The sequence below is a fragment of the Sciurus carolinensis genome, chromosome 5 (genome assembly GCF_902686445.1).
Source record: "Sciurus carolinensis chromosome 5, mSciCar1.2, whole genome shotgun sequence".
In the NCBI taxonomy this organism is placed as follows: Eukaryota; Metazoa; Chordata; class Mammalia; order Rodentia; family Sciuridae; genus Sciurus; species Sciurus carolinensis.
The window spans coordinates 36,419,099-36,446,831 of NC_062217.1; the positions used below are offsets into that span (position 1 = coordinate 36,419,099).

The 27,733-nt window shown below is 41.5% G+C and overlaps 1 protein-coding gene across 1 annotated transcript in view; it reads right to left on the bottom strand.

Annotated features, from left to right (window-relative positions):
* The window catches only part of Foxo1 (forkhead box O1), a 92,887-nt gene extending 65,852 nt beyond the window's left edge, over positions 1-27,035 (bottom strand). Inside the window, exon 1 of the mRNA XM_047553602.1 lies at positions 25,986-27,035. Coding sequence (XP_047409558.1) covers positions 25,986-26,612 — 627 coding nt within the window. The 5' untranslated portion in view covers positions 26,613-27,035. The remainder of the gene's footprint in view (positions 1-25,985) is intronic.
* Positions 27,036-27,733: the final 698 nt, after the last annotated feature.

Genomic DNA, 27,733 nt, shown 5'->3' on the forward strand with positions numbered 1-27,733 from the left:
TTTATACTGCGAATTAAACCCAAGAGCACTTTGTACCACTGAGTTACATCTCCAGTTCTTTTTATTTTTTTACTTTCAGACAGGGTCTTGCTTAGTTACGGAGGAACTCACTAAATTGCTTAGGCTGGCCTTGAACTGGCTCAACCTCCCGGGTTGCTGGGGTTAGAGGTGTGCACCGTTCCACCCAACCTGACTTTAATTCTTTAGGACAAATACTGAGGAGTTATATAGCTGGATCATATGTGGTTTCAACCCCTGTACTGACTTCCATAGTGGTTGAAAACCTCTTTTCCAAATGGAAGCTCACCAGTTACAACATCCAGGAAGAACTATATACAAGTGACTCCCAGATACAAAACAGCTCTTTACCAGTTTTATCTTTATACCTCCTTCCTCGTTCTTCACTTCTTTAATTTTCCAGATCCTGAGCACTAGAACCCTGCAGTAACTCTGCTTCTTTTGCAGTTCTACCCACTTCCAAGCAATTTTTAGCAACACTGTCTCCTCTGCAGCTTCCACCACCTAGGCCTTAGAATTAGGGCACAAGGCCACTGTGCCAACAATTCTCCTCCCTACCACATGAACCCACCTCTCTCCTTCACACCTATTCATCTTCCCCAAGCCCAGATGGACCATGTCCACCCAAATGCTCAAAACTCTTGCACACTCTATAAAATAGTTGGTCTGGAACTTTTTCAAATTGTCAACGGTGGATGTGAGGGCAATCTGGCCCTGACATCTGTCACCCCATTGATCGCCAGGGTTGGAATTCAGCTGATACGGCTGAATAGATGGGTGTCCCCTTCCTCCCTCACCGCTCCATGTGTGTCCCTCCCCAAGTTGTGGCGCTCGGTTGAAGAGGGCGACCTTCCCCAAAAGAGAACTGTTCTTTGGTCAAGGGTATACGAGTAGCTGTGCTCCCCAGCTAGAACCTCCAAACAAGCTCTCAACTTGTCAATGGCGCAAAATGAAGAAAGACTGAGGAACTGTTCAAATCAAAGCCAACTTAAAAAAGATAATGCTCAGTTGGGTACAGTGGCACACACCTATAACTGCAGTGACTGAGGAGGCTGAGGCAGGAGAATCGCAAATTTGAGGTCAGCCTCAGCAATGTAGTGAGACTCTGTCTCAGAAATAAAAATAAGGAACTGGGTTCAAAATGGGGGGTGGGCAGGTCACATGCTTAGAAGCCCAGTTTCCTCATCTGTAAAATGGGGACAAAGCCACATAATGACAAGATCAGAAGGGAACCTCAGGGTGGTTGTGATCAGTTAACAGAGGTGGAACAAATCTAAGTACACTGTTGAATAGGCCTTATATGAAATATGCCAAAATCTGAAAGTGTCATAGTTTCTGAGTGTTCAGATTTGGAATTTTTTGGATTAGGGATACTTAGCCTGTACTTTGTAGATTGCAATAATTAATACAAAATACTGTTTTGTACTGAGTATCATTACCTCCACCCATCTATAGCTCTGCAAGCTCAACCTTCTTCACAAAGTTGTCCTCCAGGTGACTTCTCTGAAACTGATGCCCCTCACATGTCCTGAATTCACACAGTACTACTGTAGATAATCTGTGAGGCCATCTATGGTCTACCATGTTTATCCACAGTATGTCTTGTAAATAACATACACTTAGGCAAACTCCCCCAAACCAGATCCTGTGTGTACCTCCATCTTTCATGTGCTAGCCCAAAGCCTTGTCCAGTGTAAGAGCTCAATGTTTAAATTCACTAACATGTTGAACTACATACAGCTAGACCACAATGGTCTAAGGGACCCAGCCAACAAATAGCAATGAGGAGTTAAAAGGATGAATTGCCTAAGACTTCAAACCCTGTAGTGATAGAGAAGATATACGCAAGTGGGTCCACCACCAATGGTCTGCCCTTCACATAAGAGGTCGTGGACCTCAGCTAAAACCTGGCAGAAAACTACAGAGTCAAGGTTTCCCTGTAGGGCACTGGGTTCTCTATGAGAAAGCTACAGATGAGAGGATTTGAGACCATTAAATATTGTACTGGAAGACTGAGTATAAATCATTCGGAAACCAGAGGACCTAAAATGCAGATGGGAACTGGTGGTCAGAAAGCTCAGGACAGAATAAGTAGCCAACTTTATGCTTCCCTTGTACTCAGCACTAAGGCCTATCAACATACAGCATGAGAACCTTCAATTCTATCACACTTAATATTTAACTTACAAGATAATGCCCACTACACTTAAAAATGTTGTTAGTATTTTTTACCTTCCTACCTTCAAAAAATTAAGGAAGGAGGTGTAAAATGTCAGTAGCTAAACTAGGAGCTCCAGCCCTGCTACAATACTGGCATTTTGTTCTAGGAATTCAAACACTGCTAATTTAAATAGCAAGGAGAACTGAAACACTGAGAATCTTTTGATTACACAGAAAATCTGGGTGTAGTTTATACACAGGCGAGCCAGGAAGGACCCTTCAGAACAGTCTGGGGCTGTTTTTATTTTTCATTTTGTTCCTACTGCAGAGCAAAAATTATTTGTCAATACTGGAAAAAAACAGGAAAGGCTTATCCTTTAATGAATGGCCTGGCAGACAAGTAAAGAGCCTAAAACTACTTTTCCCTTGTCCTGTGAAGGCTACATGCTTTGGCAACACTATTCTGTCATTTTCTTTGTTTAAATCTTCTTAATTTCTTAAATTGGAGGGAAGTCGCCTTGAGGTACACCACCAAGATTCCCTCTGGGGCACAACTCTGCCTGAATGTGGTTTAGGACACCTTCACTCAGATGTCAACGAAAGCATCCCAGAGTAGTTACCAAGGTGCAAGGGGAACTTTCTGCTTAACATATATTATATTCTGGGGGTGGATAAGTGAGAAGGAATAAAGCCACTACAGTGAATAACAAAAAATCGAATGGCTATAAAGTCATTATTGCCAAAGCCTGACCGAGTTCTCACTACACAGGAGCAAGAGAGGCTGGATTTGGAGATTCTGCAAGGTGCCTGAGAGGCAGTGTTGTGGAGAAGGGATTCCTGACAAAAGTTTTATGCTCCAACTTTTCAGCATAACCAAAGCAAACTGAGCAACTGGTGCTAAGTTCAGAGCCACCACTCCATAAAATATGAATATGACCTCACAATATATACCAAAATTAACTCAAAAGGATCAAAGACCCAAATGTAAGACCTAATACTATAAGCTATTAGAAGAAAACACAGGCATAAATCTTTGTGACCTTGGATTAGGCAATGGTTTCTTACGCGTGACACCAAAAGCAGTAACAACAAAAAGATAAATTGGATGTCATCAAAATTTAAAACTTTTGTGCTTCAAAGGCACCATCACCAATTTGTACACCCATCATCAAAACAGCATTATTCACAGTAGCCAAAGAGGTGAAGCAACCCAAGTGTCTCAAGAGATAAACAAACGGGACATATACAAATAATGAAATACAATACATGTACACTAAGTAAAACAAACCAGTCACAAAAGAACGAACACTGTATGATTCTATTCAACTGAACTATCTAGAGTAGTCACATTCATACACAGAAAGTAGAATGGCGGTTGCCAAGGGATTACGGAGGAAATGGTGCTTACATTTCCCAAAATGAAAAATGCTCTGAAGAGGATGGTGACAATGATTAAATAACAATGTCAAAGTACTTAAAGCTACTGAACAGTCTAATTAAAAATGGTTTAGACATTGTATTTTATGTATTTTACCAAAGTATTTGGGGGAAAAAAAGGACACCATCACACACATGCAAAAAAAAAATTTTTTTTAACCCATAGCATTGGAAAAATCATTTGCAAATCATATATGTGGTAAGGGGACTTGTACCTAGAATATATAAAGAACTCTTGAAACTTGATAATAAAAGGAAAAATAACAATTTGTAAATGGACAAATGATCTGAATAGGTTATTTCTCTAAAGAACAAACAGCTAATAAGCATTTGAAAGATGCTCAGCATCATTAGTTGTCAGAAAAAAATGAAAATCAAAACCAGGACAAGATATCACTTCATGTTTACTTGGATGGTTGAAGAAAAGGGAAAGAAAAAAGGTAGCATGTGTTGCCAAGGATGTTGAAAAATTAGAATTCTCATATTCCACATGGTGGGAATAAAATGGCACAGGCACATGGGAAAACAGTTTGGTACTTCCTTAAAGGTTAAGCATAGTAGCACAGGACCCAGCAATTTCACCCTAGGTTTATATCCAAGCCAAAGGAAATGAAAACCTGTGCACCAAGAAAGACTGTACACAAATGATCACATTATTCCTAACAGCAATAATTCCAAACAGTGGGGACAACTCAAATACCCCTCAACTAACAAATGGATGAATAAAATATAGTACTTCTATATAATTGATTACTATTTGGCAATAAAAAGAATGAATTTCCAACACATGCTACAACACGGACAAATCCTAGAAATGTTATACTTGAAAAGAAGAAAGTCAGGAAAAAATCATGTACTATTTAATAACATTGATATGAAATGTCCAGAATAGGCAAATTCATTAACACAGAAAGCAGATGACTAGTTGCCAAGGGCTTAGAGTGGGGCATGCAGAGTGGCTGGTTATGGGCATGAGTTGCTTCAAGGGTGATGAAAATGTCCAAAAACTGATTGTAGTGAAGGTTGCACAATTCTGTCAATATACTGAAAACTATTGATTTTTACTAATTTTGTTGTTGCTGTTTTTTGAGATAGACTCTTAACTATGTTGCCCAGATTGATCTCAAATTCCTGAACTCAAGTGATCTTCCCACCTCGACCTCCTAAGTAGCTGAAACTACAGGTGCACACCACAAGACCCGGTCTGAAAAGTACTCTTTAAATGGGTGAACCAGTGGGTATGTGAATATCTCAGTAAAGTTATTACGAAAAAACATGAATGTAGATGACTTTATTCATCCAAACCTAAAAGATAACTAGTTACAATAACTTTCTGAATGGCAAAAAAAAAATTACAAGTCAGACACAGTGGAACACTCCTGTAATCCCAACGACTCAGAAGGCTGCAAGTTCGAGACCAGCCTCAGCAATTTAGCAAGGACTGAAGTAACTCATTGAGACCTGATCTCAAAGAATAAAAAGGGGGGCTGGGATTGTGGCCCAGTGGCAGAGTGCTTGCCTAGCATGTGTAAGGCACTGGGTTCGATTCTCAGTACCACATACAAACAAATAAAGGTTCATCAACAACTAATATTTTTTTTTTTTAAAAAGGGGGAGGAATTTGGAGGTGGTTCAGAGGTAGAGCACCCCTGGGTTCAATCCCCAGTATCTTCCCCCACCACCCCCACCCCACAAAAAAAAAGAGAGAATTCACAAGTCTCCTGTACAATTACAGCAACTCAACTTCCCTCAACACAGGCCCACATTGGTAGTAATGTATACTGTATATATTTTGCCAAGCAACCACAGTCATAAAGTTACAAAGTACTATACCAAACAAAGCACTCTCAAGCCTCATTCTAAGTTTTACAGCTTACTCTCTTAATAAAAGACAGTAGTTCTTGAACATCAAACTGTTAGTCTACATTATAGGCATGTGTCAATACCAAAACCTGAGATTCCATAGTTGTGTGATTTTACAGAGAAATTTTCACTTTTCTAATAAATGTGCCCATGACAAAGTCCACTTTTATACAGGTAGAATGTAAAAATACTTCAAAATTTTTCCTTTCTCCTTTGTATCTGAAAAATCTCTGCAAATAAAATGACTAAGGTGGCAACCCCAATCTCTTAACCCTCACAATACCTCCAGGAAGTACTCTTCTCATTTTACAGATGAGGAAACCTATACTTGGACGTTAACTTGTCCAAAGCTTAAGCTCACATTGAATGGATCCAGTGACAACTCTCAACATTACAAGACTTCTGCCCCAAGAGTACTCTTACTTAAGTAGAAATTCTACTATAATAAAAAAACTAATAACCCTCTAGATAATCCTATGCTAAATGGCACAAATCATGTGCCATCTATTAAGTACCATTTGATCAAGAAAAAGCTAATGTACCACTTCACACAAGACTCCCCCCACCCCAAGTGGGGGGATAAATCCCACAGCCTCACACATACTAGGCAAGCGCTCTACCACTGAGTTATACCCCCAGTCCCATACAAGCAATGTATGTAAAAGGTTTCAAAAGAATCAATCACTGTGAGCTGACATGATTTTTTTTAACTATATAGAAAAAGAGAGAAAGATCACTTAGCCTCTCTCTATTGGTCTCAGTTTCCAATTCATGCAATGGAGATAACACCAAATGGTAATGGGAACTGATCAGCGCTTAGTGAAATGCTAGATCTATCAGCTTAAGAATTTAATTTTGTACTTATTAATTAAATGAGGGTTCCACAGTCTTCGTAAGGCAAAAAGTCACACCAAGAACAAAGACAGCGGAGCCCCTGTCCATCTGGTGAGGAAACCATGGGGCAACTTCTCTTTACAACACTGTGAGCCATGACCAGACCACTCAGTCATCTCCTCCCAACCTCATTTATCACTGCCACAAATGTGCCTGCATTCTTCTCCTTAGAAGGAAATATCACTAACTCAAAGGTCCACTGTATCACTTTTTCTTTTTTTTTTTCTTTTTGCGGTGCTGGGGATCAAACCCAGGGCCTTGTAATTGCAAGGCAAGAATCTACCGACTGAGCTATCTCCCAAGCCCTTCACTTGTTCATTTTTAAGAGTCTAGTTAAGGGCTGGGGTACGGCTTAGAGGTATGATGCTTGCTCAGCATTTGGACCTGGCTGCAATATCCAGCACCAAAAAAAGTGAATTTGGTTAACCAGTTGGACAAGTCAGTAAGAATTCTATCCTAGGCTCAGACATGGTAGCACAAGTCTATAATCACAGAGGTTCAAGAGGCTGAGGCAGAGGGATCTCACATTCAAAGCCAGCCTCAACAAATTAAGAGAGATACTGACTCAAAATAAAAAATAGGGCCAGGTGTGGTGGCACATGCCTGTAATCTCAGTGGCTCGGGAGGCTGAAGCAGGAAGATGGCAGGTTCAAAGCCAGCCTCAGCAAAAGCAAGGCACTAAGCAACTCAGTAAGACCCTGTCTCTAAATAAAATATAAAACAAAACAGGGCTGAGGATGTGGCTCAGTGGTGGAGTGCCCCTGAGTTCAATCCCTGGTACAAAAAAAAAAAAAAAAAAAGAATTCTATCTTAGGATTGTCAGTATGCACTTGTTTATACTTCTAATTAACTGATTAGCCATTCATTTTATCTTACCTTAGAATTTCCAATTTTAACTTAAGTCTTAGTTAAGTCCAAGATTCCAAAGATAATTATTTTCTTTGATATAGCAACAAAGTGGTTAAGAGTCACAGACGACAAAGAAAACAAACAGAAAAATAAGTAAGAGTCAAAGACTTACACAAAAATCCACTACCATCTCAGTTTCATCACTTATTGCTTGACACTGGACCAACTGCTTAACTTTGTATCTCAGTTTCCTCATCTACATATTGGGGAAAATAATAATATCTATCTTAAATGTTTATGAGATTAAATAATACATAAAAAGGCAGAGCATGGTGGCTCACACCTGTAATCCCAGCCTCAGGAGGCTGAGGCAGAAGGATTGTGAGTTCAAAGCCAACGTCAGCAACTTAGCAGGGCCCTAAGCAACTTAGCAAGATTCTGTCTCAAAATAAAATAGAAAAAAGGGCTGGGGATGTGACTTAGTGATTAAATGCCCTGGGTTCAATCCCTGGTACCAAAACTAATAATACATATATCTACAAAACTAATAACATATATAATACAAGTATTTACAGCCATACCTAGGCCTAACAAGTATACAATAAATATTAGCTATTTACAGTAGCTATTTGGGAGACTGGGGATATAATTCAGTGAGAGCACTTTCATAGCATGTGCAAAGCCCTAGCTTCAATTCCAAGTTCCACAATCCATCAATACTGTTTTAAAGCTATTATAACTTCCCTGCTTTGAAAAACAGGTAAAATTCTACATATTTTCCTTTCTGCATATCTCTGGGATACCCCTGGCATATTGCTGAGATATGCAGCAAGTGCAACCAAAATCCAGTCTATACAGTCAGTAAATGTTCTCAAAATGAGCTTGGAATATATTCTGTAATTCCCTCAGTCAAGGTCTGTTTTCTTCATCATTGCACTGGTATCTGAAGCAAACTGGAAAACTTACCCTGTGAAATCCTAATTTGATCAACTCAGTCCTATCTCACTGCCTAGCAAATAAAAAACCATGAAGTCTAAATGTGGCCACTTCTCCTCCCTTTAACAGTATAATCCAATGCTCTCTCGAAGACAAAGTGAAAATCACAAACTGCAATTTCATTCAAAAATCTTAATGCTTCTTTTAAAGTGTGGGTTGGTTAAAACATGAAAAATAAGGGGAAAAAAAGAAAAACTTAACCATACTGCTACAAACCAAATATAACCCACTGCAATATCTGGAATCAGTTTATACACTTTTTTTTCCCCCTGAGATGAGGTCTCATTGTGTTACACTCCAGGTTGATCATACACACCTGGACTCAAGCAATCTCCCTGCCTAAGCCTCCCAGGTAGCTGAAATCACCAGCAGGACTACTTTCACCCAGCTTAGGTACCAACTTATATTCTGCTTTTCATGCTATCCCATCATAAGTTCTTCCACAACACAAGATTCCCACAGTGCCCTTACCAAACTGCTGAAGAATTACAAGGAAAGATCATTCTCATCATTCTAAGTGCTTGGATTCTTTCTTTGGATCTGATTTGCGTTTTTACTTTAAAATATTCCACATAATCATTAAGCCATAAATAAAAAGTGAAAGCCCCAGAGTCTTGGGTCCTCTGAATTTTAAGTCCAAGTATTTGGGCTAATGCTAAAATGTGTAATGTGGCATAATTACACAGCTCCTAGCTCAGAGCACCTCAAACTGACCTACAGGTACTTTCCAGCATTATCATTAAGCCCGCTTTACAAATGAGGAAGTTAGTACAGCACTGATGTTGACTTGTCTAAATATGAATTATCTGGTTGGCAATCTAGAAACAGAACCAAAGACTCCAAATATTTACTGCCAAACTACTGATCTGGGTTAGATTCATGAGGGCATAATTCTTAGAGTTCTGAAATAACCCTAACATGGGTTTTAGAACACCCTGGTGATTTAAGGGCATCTTCCCCGGGTGTGCTAGAAAATATATCTAACTAGACCTTTAGGCCCGGATCTCTGAGCATGCTTTGCATACACTTAGACTGGCTGGCCACTTATTACTAGCCCAAATTATAGGTGGAGAAACTGAGACATGAGATTGAAACACACATCCCCAACAATGTGTGACTCAGACAGCCTAGACTTCCTCTCCCACTGGACTCCACCCCAAGAAGCCCAAAAGACAAAGCTTCCATGTGGAGTGACAATGACTATGACTGCGAACTTTACTGCATCCAACGGACAGTAAAATGTTACTGGGAGGGAAAATGTGGAAGGGGAACAAAAGACTGGATGATCAGAAGCCAGGGCAGTTGAGAGCCAAATCCAAGTACAGCTGGAGAAGCCCCATGATCAAGGCACAGACAGTGCTGGCTTAGACTCTTCCAGAGTAGAGTGGTTGTTTTCTGGACGGTTTTTTTTCTTTCTTCTTTTCGGGGGGTTGGTGCTGGGGATCAAACCCAGACCCAGGCATTACCTATGCTAAGCAAGAAATCTGCCAATAAGCTACATTCCTAGCCCTCCAGAATAGTTTATAGTAGCTGGGAGCCCTCAGTCTTGGAGATCCAATTACACAGAGCCTGGTCTGATTGGGTCAAACCTCTGTAGTCCCAACACATTAAATGTCTGTGGAATTATTCACCCAATACAGAGGCAACATTATCTCCCATTCTAATTCAAGCACAAAATACAAACAATTCTGAGAATTTTAACCTTTTACTAACACAGACTTCTCCAGTCAGTGGTCTCATATTCCCTAGACCAGAAATTAAAATTAAGAACTTCAAGCCAGGCTCAGTGGCACACACCTGTAATCCCAGTGGTTGGAGAGGCTGAGGCAGAAGTTTGACAAGCTCTAGGCCAGCCTTTGCAACTTAGTGAGGCCCTAAGCAACTCACAGAACCTGTCTCCACACAGAATAAAAAGGGCTGGGGATGTGGGCTCAGCTGGTTGGGCACGCCTCAGTTCAATCTCTGGCACCAAAAATAAAGAACTTCAAAATGTAGCAGCACACCTATAACCTCAGGACTTGGGAGGTGGAGTCAGCATACCAGCCTGAGCAGCTTAGAACTTCAACATAAATATAAATGAGTATAAGGGGCCAGGGGGTGAGGGTTGGGAATGCAGTTCAATGGTAAACACAAAAACAAAACAAAACCTTCAATCTGTGTAGGCAGGCAACACCACCTGTATCAAAGTTAATAATCTTAGCATTCAACAAAGACGAGGCAGGAAGGTTGCAGAATCTGCTAAATCAGTCTATGGCTAGGGACACAGTTCAAGATTCACCACTGAAAAGGAAGAAGGCAGTTAGCACAATCAGAACAGATGAGGTATCGAAATGCATTCTGCTGCCATATAGTTATTAATTTAAAAGTTTAAAATTTAAAAAAAAGAAGACCAAAGAGAGTTTCTACAAAGCACAGGGCCAGAGTAGGGAGTCCTCTCGTTGTTGGCCAGGGATAGTACTGCCAACACATATGTGATTCTGACCTTTGGAGACATTTCTCTGCATTAAAATATTGTTCTTTGAAGAAAAAAAAAAAAAAAAAAAAAAACAGCTGAGGACTAGACACACCCACAACAAGACTTAAGTGACAATGATTACTTACCTTGCACCGAGCAGTTTCTGCATGAGTTTGTGGTTCTCATTCCCAAAATGCCAAATTTAGCATTAAGTGTACCATTAAGTACACGTCACAAAATGGTAAGGACTGACTACATGCAGATTCAGTAGAAATTTACACTTAATACATATCAACTATCAGATGTGTTATCGCATGTAACAGATAACCCTACTATTTCAAAGATCCTATAACCAGAACAAACCAAAGTCAGCAAAAGTATTATAAGACAGAGACAAACACACATATTTACAGATCTATAACTAAAAGGCTAACATACACAGAGTGGCTTCAATTTAGTTCACTCTCCTAAATTATTCTTATGGATTTCCTCTCTGTGGGCCCTGCTCAATGTGGCTCATATCATATTTACACCCAGCATAAAAACACTTTACCATCACCCTCAAACACTGGTTAGAAGAAAACACAGGGCCAGATGTGGTGGCAAACGCTGCTAATCCCAGCAGCTCTCGAGGCTGAGGTAGAAGGACTGCCAAATTCAAAGAGAGTCTCAGCAATTTAGCAAAGCCCTATGCAACTTAGAGAGAATCTGTCTATAAATAAAATATTTTTTTAAAAAGGCTGGGGATGTGGCTCAGTGGTTAAGTGTCCCAGGTTCAATCCCTGGTATCAAAAATAACAATAGTAATAATAACATTATTATTATATAGGCCACACGCAGTAGGGCACGCCTATAATCCCTGCAACTGAGGAGGCTGAGACAGGAGGATTGCAAATTTGAGATCAACAACTTAGCAAGGCCCTAAGCAACTTAATGAGATCCTGCCTCAAAATAAAAAATAAAAGAGCTGGATATGTGACTCAGTGGCAAGCACCAGGGGGTTCAATCCCAGTACAAAAAACAAAAAGAGTACGACACAGGCCTCTCTAGTTCTGCATTCTTTTTTTTTAAATTTTTTTCATTACTTGTTGATGAATCTTTATTTATTTGTATGTGGTGCTAAGAATAGAACCCACTGCCTCCCACATGCTAGGCAAGCGCTCTATCACTGAGCCATAATCCCATCACAGTCCTGAATTCTTTTAACCCTTTTCACCTCAATATATGACACAGCAACCAACAGCCAACACAGGCTTTCTCAAGTCACACTCCCAGAGGCCTAGTGTCCTGTCGACTCCACTGTACTCTCTGTAGGTCACTTACCATCCAGAAGTCTTAGTATAGGACCCTATATTTTGACAATGACAGTCAAGTACAGAAATTTAAATCTTCTGAGGAGCTTATTTAAGTTAGGACTAACAGGCTAGGAAAAAAGGATTTAGGGGATTAGTTTCAAGTATCTAAAGGGGAAACAAATTAAGCTAATTCAATGTAACTTCCAAACCTCCAAGAAGAAACAAATCAGAGATGAAAGAAGGGGAGATTTTAGAAGTCACAGGCTCAATATAGAAATAATATGGAACCCAGGACCTAGAGGACACTAGGCACACTCCACTACTGAGCTATATCCCCAGTCCTACAAAAAAATTTTCTAACCATGTGGAAGTAGCGGATTCTCAAAAATCTCCAAATGGTCAACCAAGCAAATCAGTTGATAAGCTTTAAAATCTGTTCAAACTGAGACTCCATGGCTCTTCAAACCTGTTGCTACACAGTTCAATAAACTCAAAAGCCCTTGAGCCAAACCCCATGAACTAGGAAACAAATGAGAATGCCAACATTTTAAAGAGAACTCTACAGATAACTTGTCAGATGTTAAATCTACTCACAAATACCTCCAAATAGGATCTGTTCTATTAAAAATTTAACAACCATTTCCAAAGGCGACAGTAAATACAATGAGATGGTTGTTGTGAATGAAAAAGTCACGCCAGCAACCAGAAATGACCTTTAAAGAAATTTTTCCCTGATTCACATCAATAGTTAGAGAAATTTATTCGAATCACATATTTTAAATGAGGGGGCCAAAAAGGAAAAGGAAAAGGAAAAGCAAAGAAGAGATGAAAATGTTGATGGGGGAGAAGAGGTTGGTCAAAAACTAGCACCCTTCTAATATGAGCCATTTATATTGGTACCTTCAGAAGCCCAGAAGTCATATGTGGCACTCTACATTAGGTGGCAATTGAGAACAAAGCAATCCCTGAGCCAGGCACAGTAGCACATGTCTGTAATCCCAGTGTCTTGGGAGGCTGAGGCAGGAGGATCAAGAGTTCAAAGCCAGCCTCAGCAATTTAGCAGGACCCCAAGCAACTTCGTGAGATCCCGTCTCAAAATAAAAAATAAAAAGGACTGGGGATTTGGCTCAGTGGCTAAGCACCCCTGGGTTCAACCCCTAGTACCAAACAAACAAAAAAACAGACTCCCATATTTTCGGTCATGGAGAAGGGCGGGATTGGGTAGAAATTGGGTGGAGGAGTGACGGGGCACTAATTAACTAGGGAGGAAAACGTTCCCATGTGTGCAGGATGTCTTTCAGAATGTCTCCTGGGGGTCCTAACCATTTAATATTAAGACTGGGGGTGGGGCTAAAATATAACATAAAGACCCATATTCAGAACATTTTCCAGGTAGAAAAAGGTTTCATAGGTCCTTTTAAGTAGACTGCCCCAGCTCTGTCCCAGACCTTTCATTGCCTCTTTCTTCCTTCTCCTTTCTAGGATCATTTTTATGTGAAGTCACATACCCCAGGTTGAATCCAGAGCCCACAGCCTCATTTATATTTACTGTCTTTCCAAGTCCCAGGTTGCAAAAGGGTTGTCATGGATTCCAGGATGAGCAAAAAGGTTTAGCATTCTTCACTTAAGCTAAGGTTTAAACTCAGAAGTGTTTTCTCAGGTCTTTGATTTTGAGGTCTTTGGTCCTTTCTGTTGGAAGGAAAACATTTTGCCTCCCCTTTGTCTATGACCAGTGCCAGAGGCACAGGTTTATAGTTTTAATCTACACTGCTGTGAGAACTTTTTCTTGTCAAACCTGAGCACTCCACTTGCCTGTGTTTCTCATTTAATTTCAGAGCGCTGTCCTCTACTCTCTAAGGCATTACTTTTCTTTCTGAGTGTGTTATCAGGCAGTTGTTAAACTAGTTAGGGCAACTCAGATTAAAAATGAAAAGATAGACTCTGCAAGTAACTGAAGTCTATTAAGAGGACCTTTTAAGCTGGTGGTTTGGGGACTCTTTCCCCCGTTTGAGAGCTCTATTTGTTCAGAGCTCCAAGACTAGACCTGGCTAACAAATAGGACACAAAGGTAGGAAACATTGATATGAGCTTTATACAGAGATTTGAACATTTGTATAATAGGCCTTTTTATGCTTCATGTGTAGCTTTTTGCCTGTAACCTTTATTACAATGTAAATTCAACGTAACTTTTGTTAGGGGTGAAAAAAAAAAAAAAAAAGACTCCTTGAGACCTACATTTTCAACTAGGTTACCCTGGACATCAGTCTAGATGGGAAATGAAAAAAAAAATTAATAAACATAAAGCAAGTCTATTAATGGAGCATTTGGGGTGATTGGAGAGTCATAGTTTTCCGCTTAAAGCACTTATATTAAAAGCTGACTTTTGTGATTCGGGGGAGGTATGAGGGATTGAACCCAGGAGTGTTCCTTTTTTATTTTTATTTGTATTTTGAGATAATGTCTCACTAGTTTGCCCATGCTGGCCTCAAACTTGTGATCCTCCTGCCCAGGCTTCCAAGTCACTGGAATTACAGGCATGTGCCACCATGCCCAGCCAACTTTTGTGACTTTTAAAAGGAAAATATTATAAAACCCTGACTTCAACAAATTTCTGCTTTTGAATATTTGAGTTCTATGGCAATTCAAAATAGATAATTATTGACGGTAGTTCTGGTTATATTGAGGAAACAAAAATCACAGATGTAAACTTTTAATTAATAGCAGCAAAACATTCCTCTTTCTCAGGGAGAAATACAAACCAGTTTCTTTTTGCAGCTCTACTTAGCTGTTGATGATGTATATAGGACTAGAAAAAGCATCAACAAAAAGACATGACAGTGATTTTAGTTCTTACCACCATGTGTACTTAAATGCAACAGTTCAAAGACCCTAAAATGTCTAACTAGTCAAAAAAAGAATAATGAATCTAGATCAAAGAAAATAAAAACTAAGTATGATTATAGCATCTTCTTAGTGTTTTGCACTAACTAAATACTTTCATAGTCTCAGATGTCTATAAAAGCATGCCAATTTAACCACACCCAGCAGAAATAAAGTCATTAATATCCTCTTCATGCATTCCAATTTTACTTTCTTCCTGTCTTGCTCCACCTCTGGGTGAAAGAGCCAAAATGTGTATTTCCCCATGCTATCACAGGAAACAAAACAAGGGAATTCCATCTAAATTGAAGGATGTCAAATTCCCATGCACAGTCAAGCAGGATGTCAAAGGTCATGCCCCATATCTGGCAAAGCCAAAATACTATTAATATATTTATAGCCAGAATTAGTAACTATAAATCCAAAAGCTTTCGCCCAATGAAAGATGGAAAGGGCATTAGATTAAATTTTCTAGACCTACAAGGGTATGCTGTCTAAAGAACAGTCAAGTTCATTTGTATTATATATGTGATCTAACAATTCATTTTGCTCTGGTTCAGTGGGCCCCTGATACGGTATGCCCTACACAGGTCTGCAGAAGGTGACTACTAATTTGTTTTAGGCCATTAGAAACAAGACAGCAACCTGAGGGAGCAGAGACATCTCCTCAGGAGAGTGAGCTTTTCTGCAAAAAGTGAAAAGGCAAGAAGAGAAAAAATTTGTTAAATGGAAGTCATTTTTTTTTTAAGTGAGTCCCTGAAATAGTCTCAGCAAACCACAGAGAATCAAGGTTAATAGGACATGTGACTAAGAGGGAGTGGGAGTGTCTCCATTTCAAATCCCAGGGGTATATTCATGTAAGTTAAGGATCACAAAGAATTTAATCATGAAAAGAATCCCTCTGGTGCATTACCTTAGAATATGAAATAACGGTTTTTATTTTTCCCTTTCTTCTTTCCAGTACTCCTTAAAATGAGATATTTGAAAGACAAATGGAGGTGGGGAGATAGAATCAACCTCAGCTCATGATTTCCATGGTTGAAAGTGTTTTCCTTTTTCCCTTCTTGCCTCTTTTATAAAAATTCAGGTAGAAGCCATGATTAGTCCATAACCATTAGTAACTTGTCTTTGATGAAAATGTCTTTATACTTTCATAACTAAAAAAATTAAATAGGATCCCCTTCTTGAAACTATCAGTATTTAATGTAACCCAAGATTTTTTATACTGTGGCATGAGACCACATGGCACAGTAATCATTATTTTAAAACTTATTCTTGGGGGCCGGGGAGATAGCTCAGTTGGTAGAGTGCTTGCCTTGCAAGCTCAAGGCCCTGGGTTCAATCACCCAGTACCGCAAAAAAAAAAAAAAAAAAAAAAAACCTTATTCTTATAACTATAATTTATAAGGCATGCAATCAAATGGCTAATGAATTCAGAAGTCAACTAACTTCAAACATGCACCTTCTGATAGTCTGTGGAAGAAAAACATTCAGTATAATTAACTACATCTGTATCCATATAATATTTTCTCCATTTAATTCTATATCTCCCAAACCCTCCACTCTTAGCTCTTATAAACACACTAGAAAGGCAATGGCACAAACTTTAACATTCAAACAACTTAGTAAATGGCTTGAAACCCAACTAAGCTAAACAGATTAAGAGCATTTTTTTCTGAGTAGAGCAGCATGGAGAGAATTCCAAGGTAATCTCACTGCGGAAGGGTAGTCTCTGATCCCATGGCATCAGGGACACTGCCAACTGCACTCAACCCTTCAAGAGCAAGCAGGGTAATTCTTGACGTCTGTGACAATTATGCTTTTAAATTTTTACATGAATAATCTTTCTGCTTTCTTTTTATTTTTCAAGTATGCTCTCAGTATAAATCAGATCATCAAAGGTGTCAAAATGACATTTTGAGAAATATGAAGCACCTTAAAAAAGCATCCCAGGATTACTGGAATAGAATATTACAAGACTAGCAGGGCAGTGTGGTCGCAGCTGGTGAAGTATCAATTACAGAACTAAAAAAGAACATCAAAACATGCATAATTACAGAAGTTTTTAACCCTCATAAAATTTCCTTAACATTTATTTTACCAAATACTTCAGGAGAGATAAAGCAAAAACCATTTTGATAACCTCTTCTAAAATGTAAAAATATCAAATGCTGAACTTTTAAAATCAATGTTATATCATAATCTGAAAATCTTAATGTTAATACAAATGTTTATGATATAAATCTAGGACCTACAGAATTTGTTCTATTTCACCAATACCTCAAATTCAAAAAACTACTAATAAGCACACAAGTAACAGAAGAGAGCAAGTAGAGATATCTTTCACATACAGTGTATGCAAATGCCATAATAGGCCACTAAAGAGACAATCAAATTCAAAAAGGTTTAAGGAGAGAGGCCAATTCAGCCACACAGATTACAGAAAACTCTATTCAGTAAAATGGTCCACAGTAAGTTTTCACATTCACTGTATGTAAATTTCATGATGGCTTACCCATCCAGAGAGAATATTTTTCCATTCAAGTTTAGAAATGCAACCAGTTTCCTACCAAGTAGGCAAACAAACGCAGTTGGTATTTAGAAGTTCTGCTAGTTCCCCTCTGCTCCCTTCCACGTCCATTCCACCCCATTCAAGAAGATGCACCCTAATGCATACAGATGAGGTAACTAACTCTTGCCTTCAGGTATCTGGGTTTCTCCAGTATTCAAAGCACAGACTGGAGGACTGACACCTGACACTGAGCTCTCACTGGTGTGACAAATCAATGATTCTGCAAATTAAGCCTCAGCATGCAGGTCAAGAAGCTATACCATCTGTGTTATAAAATTATGGTGACTGAAATCACCTATCTTAATATTATTTATGTCTACACTTCAGGTCATAGAAGACTTAAAAAACTTTTTTTCATGCCAAAATAGAAAACAATATGTATTTTAACAGTTACTACTTGAAGAATCTTGCCAAAATAAAGTTTCTAGTTAAACCATATGCAAATCATTTCCTCTGACCTTGCTTCCAAGTAATCAAACTGTCTTAAGTATTTCACATTTACTTGTACAGACCATTCCCAAATATTTATGTGGTTTTGTTTTCAAGTTTTGAAGGATACACAATATTTACAAGCCTTGGAATTAGGTGATAATTATAATTTTTCTCTCCCAATTAGATTTGAAGTTTAAATGCATTTCTTTTCAGATATAGTATGTAGAATGTTTTTTTTTTTTTTTTTTTCACTGTTACCCTGGCCACCCTGCAAAGATAAAGACCCTCTGAGTGTGGGAATTCTTATTTAATGAGAAGGGTCTTCCCTCCGACACTTGCATGGCAGGCTTCCAGGGCATAGTACTAGTGGGGGAAAAGCACCAATTTTCTATATTAAAAAAGGAAACCTGATATGAAAAGAGAGGGGAAACACTAAGGAGGCAAAGCTCAGTGCCTCTAGGACTCAGCTAACTCTTCAGACCACCAGGTCACTGAGAACACCTTTTCTAGCGCCCCCCCCCCATACTATTTTCTTAGGCTCCTAACTTGCTTAAGACCCAAATAGGACTTACAAGGTTCATCGTCCTCTTTGGCTTATTTACTGCAGTTACAAAAGCAAACGGTGAGAACCCCTCCCTTTCCTGAAGCCAGGTTCATTTAGCTACTTTCAAATTGTTAACTGTGCAAACCAATTACAGAGGCTCCTCACAAGAAGGGCAAGACAGCAGTGTATCAACTTCAAGATGGGGTAACCAAGGTTGTAAACAGAAACACCGTTTTTTTCTTACATCAAATGTTTATCAAATTCCTAGTATAATAAATGTAGAGACAAAACATGACCTGTTTTCCAGATTTATGAGAAACAGCAATTGAGGAAAACTTGTTTAGCCAAGAAATATCTTCTAATCAAACAAAAGAAAGTGACCAGAATGTATAACTGTAAAGCTCTAATTAAAGAGACAGAGAACAACCAGAAACAAGCCACCCCTCTCTTTCCACTCTCATCACGTCTTCACTTTAATCAGATGAAATCAGGCAGTAGCTCCTATGGCTGTTACAGTCACAGGGTATGGCATTAGGACCAGTTCTGTAACTTAAGACACATAAAGAATTACACTGTAATTAAGACAAATATCATCTAGGAGGGAAAATACATCAAAGCAGAAAAAAAAAAAAAAAGATTCTCTTTTTAGAGCTCAAAGATCTATACAGAGATGTTGGAGCCAAGTCACACTGAAAAAGGTGACAGCCTCAGAATTTCCATGTGCGACTGAAATAGGGCTTGCTGAAGACAACTCCAGTTCCCAGAGCAGGCATGCTTGTGTGTAGACCAATGAGACACAACACTTCGGAGGTGGCTCTTCTCTGTCAAGGCAGACATCTCTTCACCCTAAGAATTAAAGAACTCACCTGACAATGTCAGAAAGCTATCCTGAAAGGAATGTTCTCCCCACAGGCCTACACACTGAATTCTGCTTCTCCTCCCTGAAGTTGAGATAGGACCCTCCTTTTTCCCTTCCAAATTAGAACCAAGATGAGATATGAGTTGAAGGATAAGGATGTTTTACATAATATAGCTCTAATTACAGAATGAAAAGACCAAAGACAGGCCAAAATTTTGAACTTCACTGGATCTAAAACATTAATAGTGGTTGAAAAAAAAATTAGATTGGTCAATTCCCTATTATTTTCTACTGATTTTAACTAGATTAGCTTGGCGTTATTAACAACCATGCAAGTGTGATGTCTAGTGTGCTCTGAAAGCTGTTTTCTCCATGTGAAAGGTAACATACATTTAATAAAACCTCACAGCAGTAGGCTTTACCACCTATTTTTGCTTAACTGTCTCCCATCTCCCAGCAGACTATTTTTCAAACTGTCTACTACAAGTATAAACATACTAGTAAAATAGTTTTTAACACTTGTGTTGTTTCTAAAACGGTTAAGTTTTAATAAATCCTACTCCTGCCTTTTGATACATCACAATACAATTTGGGTTTTGGGGGGGAGAATGGGGGATTGAATCTATATGCTATTTTAAAAATTAAATGCAGTTTATTGGTTTTAAATTGCATTCCATCGTTCTCCATATTCATATATGAGTGAATGTGTTCCTAAAATGTTAGGTTGAGGGGGAGGGAATAGCTCAGTGGTAGAGACCTTGCTTAGATACTTGAGGCCCTGGGTTCAAGCCCCAGCATGACCAAAAAGAAAAAAGGGGGAAAAAAAAGTCGCATTTAAAAAATTAAAACTAGACAGGAACAGGGGTGCATACCTGTAATACCAGGAGGGTAAGTTAGGAGAACTGGGAATTCAAGAGAAGCCTGGGGGCAATGCGAGGATAAAGCTCAGAATACCCCAGGTTCAATACCATGTATGTACATGCAGACATGTATAAATAAATAAATACCTTTTTTCAGTTTTATTGAGGGGTGGTACTAGGGATTGAGACTAGGGGTGTTCTACCACTGAACTACAACTCCAAACCTTTCTTTAAATTTATCTTTTTATTTTAAGAAAGGGTCTTGCTAAATTGCCCAAGGTGACTTCAAACTTATGATCCTCCTGCCTCAGACTCAGGAGTCACTGGGATTATAGGCATGCACCACAACACCCGGCCTTTCATAATTTTTTATATTGCAAAAACAAAGATATAATTGGATAGAAAATTTTGGCTTTAAGGGTATATATTTTGTGAGCTGAGCTTAGTCTCTCTCTGCTTTCTGATGATCGTGTCCTGAGCCAGTTCCTCCACAACACACACTTACACCAAGGTGTTCTGCCTCATCTCAGGCCCAAGGAATAGAGCAGGCTGTCTGTGGACTGAGACCTCTGAAATTGAAAGTCCCAAAATAAACTTTTCTTCCTCTATTTGTTCTTGTCAGGTCTTTTGACCATAGCAGCAAAAAAGATGACTAAAACAAATATCAAGTAAAATGTGCAGAATTTCCAGTAGGGGCACAAGATGATCCAAGTTCTGAAAACATGATGGCCTAGGCCTGAAATAATATGATTTAGCCTACCGGAATAGTTACGGGCTGGGAAGTATAAGTCTCAAGAGACCCTGAGAAAGAAGAATTAACAGACTTGGAGATACTAAACACCATAATAGTGCTGAAAAGGAAAACCAAGTTTGAAAACTGGGACAATGGCTAACTAAACCATTTAGCCCAACTGGGGACCCAAAGAGAGGAAACGTATGTGAGAGTAGAGGGAAATACAGTAGTTTGGGTTTAGATATGTGGAATCTGAGGTCAAAATGGGCTATTTATGGCCTTCAGGTAACTGGAGACACTGGTCAGTAAAAGAATTAGAATAAGACCAGAGAAAAAGTTCACAAATAGGCCAGGCACAGTGGCCCATGCCTATAATGCCTTTCAGTGGCTCAGAAGGCCGAGGCAGGAGGATCATGAGTTCAAAGCCAGCCTCAGCAAAAAACTAAGCAACTAAGGCACTAAGCAACTCAGTGAGACCCTGTCTCTAAATAAAATACAAAATAGGGCTGAGGGGTGTGGCTCAGTGGTCCAATGCACCCAAGTTCAATCCCCAGTAACCAAAAAAAAAAAAAAAAAAAAAATCCACAACTGGTCAAGGAATATACTTAGAACTGAGAATAAGAGAAGGAAAAATAAGTGAACCACAGGAAGAAGTTAGACTGAGGGGAGGACCAGAATAGTACAATGTAATTTCTCAAAGTAAAAGTTTAGACATAGCCCCCATTCCCTAGGCTTAGTTGATTACTGACCACAGGGCACAAACACCTTTAGCAATTTTCAGAACAAAATTAAGAATGAGACTGTAGAGGGTAGTAACACTCACAGTTCTCACTTGTTTGTTTGTTTTTTTCCCTGTAATAAATATGGTCTGAAATAGAGAACACCTACTGAATTTATGCCCTTATTTAAGTAACATGCTTAGGTAAAAATTCACTACACACTATGCTGAAAGGGGTTGCAGATTTTGCTTTCCATTTGAATAAGGATTAACATCAGAACTAGAAGTATGGATGTGCATTTAGATAAATGATAAAGTACGTTTTGCTTTTCTTAGCTTTTATCAAAGCTAAAGGAAGAAGACTGAAAGAAAAAAAGGAAAGTGGTCCAAATACCTTCCAAATGACAATAAGAAGTCAACCTAAGATTCAACATTTGCAGTGCTTAACATGAAAGCTGATAAACCACAGTAGGCTGAGGGAAGTAAACTGGAATGCCACTGGGAAAAAAGTTTTTTAAAGCTTGAACCATATGAAATTATTGATGCACAAAAATGTACTTCCATGTTTCATATATTCTTTAGAAAACCAAAAATTAACAAGTACTCATTCTCTATAAAAAAAATTTGTGTCATTGATTTGATTTTTGTTAGTCCTTATAAGCAAAGAGGAAGGATGCTTCCATACCTGAGTATGTCTGTATGTAGCACGTCCACTGGAATATAAGCCTTCTACCCTGTAGACACCAGAATATAAACTTTTTTTTTTTCAAGTTTATCTGGTCCTATTTCACAACTAAAGAATAACACCACCAACTTCACAATTTTGTATAAACCAAGTGGTTATCTAACCCAAGGGAGATCCTGGAGGTTTGGGCAAGTTTCTACGAGTTGTTGCTCTGAAGACCAAGGTAAGTCTTAAGTTGCAAGAAAGTTAGGACAAACCCACTATCTTCCATGCAACTGAAAAGTCTGCTCTCTGAAATCACTATGAGATTTATATTGCCTTTCCAAGAGGATTCCAGAAAGCCCCAAAAGCTAGCACACACTTAACACCAAAAAATGGCTGGTAAATTCCCATGATACCAGGGTACTGGGTAATTTCCAAGGGCAAAGTATCCCAGAAAAATGCAAATAGTTCAGGTTCTCCCAAAGAAATTCCAGGCAAATACAGAGCTGCTGTCTTAGAAAAGTCTAAATCAAACTGCAGTTCTGGAGCTGGATGAAAAAGTCAAAAGTACAAACACAGAAAAACATTTCTGGCCTACTGGGGATTCTAACTTACCAGTGAATATTCTCTCTCATCCCCATTTCACATGGCCACCAAGAAGATTCCCTGTGCGGAGCATGAAATGAAGAAATATTTGTCTGCTAGTACCCTTCTGGCAATTTTCAGGTCTTAAATAACTTCAATGTTTTTAAGTTTATATGAAAATTAAGATGCCTTCTTTTCAATACTCAAATGGGTACCAAAAAAAAAAAAAAGCTACTGCCCAAAAATTACTCTTCCCATCATTTCCCCAAGAATTTACCACAAAAACATAGGATATCTCAGCTATTTCATAATAAAGCAGTCTAAAAATCTCTTTTAACAACACTAAAATACTATAGTAAAAACATTCTTAAATGAAGTGTTCCAAATAATATCAAACAAAAAGATTCAACTCAGACCACCACTAAAAAAAAAAAAAAAAAAAAAAAAATCAGAGCTCACAATACTACTTCCCAGGCTTTAGAAAACTTTCTATGTGAGAAAACTGGCCATGGAAATCAAGTTTCACTATTTATAAATAAGGCCCTGGTTTAAAAGATCCTGGGCTTTCCCAAAGTCTTAGGTTCCACTTTATTTAAAACCTTATGATAGTTCTAACCAATGCTAAAACAAGTTTAAGACAGATGTCACGTACATCCCCATAAACATGAAAGGCATAAGTCTCAAATAAAATCAGAATCTAGGGAACTACATTAAAAGATTAAAGTTTTTAAATACTAACCACTTTCCAATTACTGTCCTATGCAGCAAATGAGTTTTAAATTCTCAGGCAGGCCCCAGGAAATAGAGTACAAGAAACTATATGTAATTAAAGATTCAGTCTAATTTCCAGTAGCAAATCCCAGGAAATATTTTGTTCCAAAGCAGCCTCTCCTCAGTCCTAAAACAGTTAAGTTTGGGTTCATTTGCATTTTAGAAGTGGATTCTTAAATTAAAAGTCATAGTGTAATTTCTCCCTTTTATGAATTTTTAATCTTTTAGATCTGAGAGTGAAACTTGGTTTTGCAAGTAACTCATTTTTATGAAAACTCTAACCAGAAGACTAGTTATGAGTTAAAACAGTTCAGGTTGTTTCCTTTCTTCTTAAAATACCCTTTTACTCAAACTGAAAATACACTCTGACTTGCACCCACTGACTCCCATTACACCTGAAACATCTACTCATTTAAGAAAGGCAGCCTGCTCCCTCCCAAACTCCACTAGGTTCAGTGGGAGCTGCTGCTCCTGGGCCTCCAATTTTAGACACTTAACAGGTCTCCTGGCCCCAGTAAGCAAGTTATTTTTTTAATAAAATAAAATTATTCTTAAAAAAAAATTAAACAAGAACCTATTAAATTGATCGACCAAATAATATAATCTTGGAATCTATTTTTAAATTTAAGTTATACTCCTAGTTTAAGAATCCCTTGGCAATGCCATTTGAGACAAAACTAAAAATATCCTAACACACTGCCTTCTCTATCTTTAAAGGCACTCCAACAAGTCCAGAAGTAGGTTGTATGCATTTCCAAAGACATAAAAGAATGGTGTAAGTACACACTGTACTTTGAATGCCCCCACAAAAGAATTTTTCAAATGCCAAATGTTTTCTAATAGCTGAAGGAGGATTGATAGATAAGAAAGTCAGTCAAGTACTTAAAATCAAATGTTAAGTAAAATTGGATTTGGTTAACAATTCTGATTTTGTGACTTAGAATGTGTAATAGGTCCAGCTTAACTTTGGAAAAAATAAAATAACTCCAGGCTCCTTCTCCTGGAATTTCAATATAACATGAGTAACCTGACCTTTTTGACACATTAAGCGCAGGGAAGACTCTGTGAAACAATCTTGGTACACCAATCGCGCGGTAAAGACTGATCTTTATAGCAGTACAGTCATGATGAGGAACAAGAAAGGAGTGAGAAAGGTGACTGTTCAACTGAAGAGCCCTTATATCAATCCCACCACCTGTGACCGTGAGAAACTGTCAGTAAGGGGAGGCCGCGAGTCTGCTAGACTTCCCGGTAAGCCTTCCAGTTCCAGTCCTAGGGACCACAGGGCCTTCTAAACCTCGGGGTAGGGTGGTGCCAGCCCCCACACTGTGCCTCTAGGCTCTATAAATATACAATCCTCAGTCGAGGAAGGAGCTCCCTTCCAGTTCCCGAGGCGCGCACCTCCAACTCGGATTTCCCCCAAACACCAGTTCCAAAGCTCCTGGCTCTGCCCCTCACTGCTTCATAGCACTTAGGTGGGAGGCAAGAGAAGGCGCACACGACATTTCCAGCTTCTGGTCACTCCGTTTCTAATTACGAGACCAAGTTTGGGGCGCTTCCCTCCATGAAAAAGTGCTGGAACCCAAGGCCCGGACGCGCTGGCCCTTTAAAGGCGCTCGCTTCCTGAGCCCGCGATCCCTCCCTCGCCGTCGCCAGCTCCCGCCCCCGCCGAGGGTCACACTTGAACTTTAGCTCGCCCAGCGCGGCCAGGCGCCGGCGCTCCACAGGCGGTGGCCGCCCCTTCGCACGTGTCGGAGGCGCTACCTCAGGCTCCGCGCGCCGGCCCCCTTAAGTCGGGGCCACTCTGGACAAAAACAAAACAAAGCAAAATGCGCACTGGCCTCCAGAACCTGCGCGGCCCGTCCCGCACCATCCCCAACCGGTTGTGCCCTGCCTGTCCCCTACACCTGCAGCCAGAGCGCCAGGCGGGGTCTCCGGTGTACCCCGTCGTGCTCTGGTTGGCCTTGCGCAGCAAAGGCTCGGCAGCTCGGCCCAAGGCTGGAGGAACGCGCGCCGCGGGGGCGGAAAGAGGCCGCCCTCCCCTCGGAGGTGCTAGAGAAAAAGGGACAACCTTCCCGAGTGAATCCCGTTCTCGTTTTACCGGCAAACTTTTCTGCTCATCCCTAAGTCCACTTCTTGGCGTTAATTTCTTCACTCCCAAACCCTTTCCCCGTCCCACCAAAACTCTCTTGCGCACGCGCCCGCACAGACACATTTACACTAATCCCCCGACCAGTCCCGGGCAAGCCCCCCACCACCCCTGCCACTTCTCGCCCGCTCGCTCCATGCGCGCCTCTCTCCTGCCCTCAGCTTTCAGGCAGGCAAACCTGCAAAACCCTCCCCTCGCCTGCCCCGCGGCGCCCCCCAGGTCTGGCCGCGCGCCCCGAGGTCGCTCACCTTCCAGCCCGCGGAACTGTTGCTGTCACCCTTATCTTTGAAGTAGGGCACGCTCTTGACCATCCACTCGTAGATCTGCGACAGTGTAAGCCGCTTCTCAGCCGAGCTCTCGATGGCCTTGGTGATAAGGTCGGCGTAGGACAGGTTGCCCCACGCGTTGCGGCGGGACGAGCTGCTCTTGCGCGGCTGCCCCGCGAGCGGCCCTGCGGTGGCGGGGGGGACCGGAGGGTGCTGCGGCAGCGGCCCGGGCGGCGGGGGCTGCGGCGGCGCCGGATGCAGGCAGCCCGCCTCGGGGCCCTGGAAGTCCCCGCACAACCCCCCGGTGGCGGCAGCTGCGGCCGCCGCCACCGCCGCCGCCACGGAGCCGGGCGCCTGCGGGAAGTCCTCGCTCTCTTCCAGCAAGCTCAGGTTGCTCATGAAGTCGGCGCTGACAGCCGCCGCCGAGGCTGGGGGCAGGCCCGCTGCGGCGTCGGGGTTCGCGGCTGCGCCACCCGACGGCGCCGGACTGGAGGTGGCCGAGTTGGACTGGCTAAACTCCGGCCTGGGCAGCGGCCAGGTGCACGAGCGCGGCCGGGGCAGCGGCTCGAAGTCCGGGTCGATCTCCACCACCTGGGGCGCTTCGGCCATGGTGACCCCCCGCCCCTCCCCCAGCCGCGGGAGAGCCAAGAACCGGGAGAGCGCAGCACCAAGGTGCGGAGGGGGAGGGGGCGCCAAGAGTCGGTCTGAGATTTGGGGGGCCGAGGTCGGTGCCGCGAGCGGACGGAAACCGGGAGGAGGCGCGGCGGAGTGGAAGAGCGAGCCCAGAACTTAACTTCGCGGGTCCATCAACATCCAGGCTCCTCCAGGTTCGCTGCGCGGACGGGACGGCGGGCCGGAGCCGCCGGACCGGGCAGCGCCGGCGCCGCGCTCCTGCTGACAGGACCGCGGACACAAGGACAGACAGACGGACGCCGCGAGCCGCTCGCTTTCCGGGCGGCGCGACCGCGGCGGTGCTGCCTGTTGAATGTGGCGGCGGCGGCTGCAGCAACTACGCGGCCGCCCGACTTACGGGATCTGCTGCCGCCCCCCGCCCGCGGCGGCGCGCGCGCCGGCCCGCCCCTAATTGACAGCCCGTACAGCCAATGCGAGTGTGGCGCTGCCTCCCAGGCAGCCAGTGGGCGCGGGCCTGGGCGGGGGCCGGTTTTCCACGGGGAGGAGGCAGTGGTTTGGTGGGGGGTAGTGGGGTGTTTTTCTCTTTCTCTCTTATGGTCGCTGTCTCTCTTTTTCTCTCTCTCTCTCTCTCTCTCTCTCTCTCTCGCTCTCTCGCTCTCTCGCTCTCTCTCCTCCCTCCCGCCACCCTCCCCCCCCTTTTGAATCTGTTATTATTTTATGGTAATTCTCGAGTGCTTCTGTGAGTCTCTCACCCTCTCAGTGTTTTGATTGCTAGGAGGCAAATCAGCGGCGAAGACACTTTTGTTTACTACGGAGGAGCAAAGCCGAGTACTCGCGAAGCCCAAGTGGAACTAGTCGCCTGCTTTGCCCAAACGAGTCGCCCCCGCTCCGAGCCCAAACCCGGGTGGGGCGGGGCCCAGGACGCCGCTCGCTGCGGAGGCGCGGGTGGGCGGCAGAGGCGACCTCGCGGAATTCCACGCAGTCGCCCCCTCTCAGTTCCACCCACCATGTCTTTAGAGACCGACGTGGGGAAGTCGGTGGTGTTTGTTTTGTAGAATGTTTTCTTTCGCTGCGATCTGTCAAGTCCCTCCCCCCCG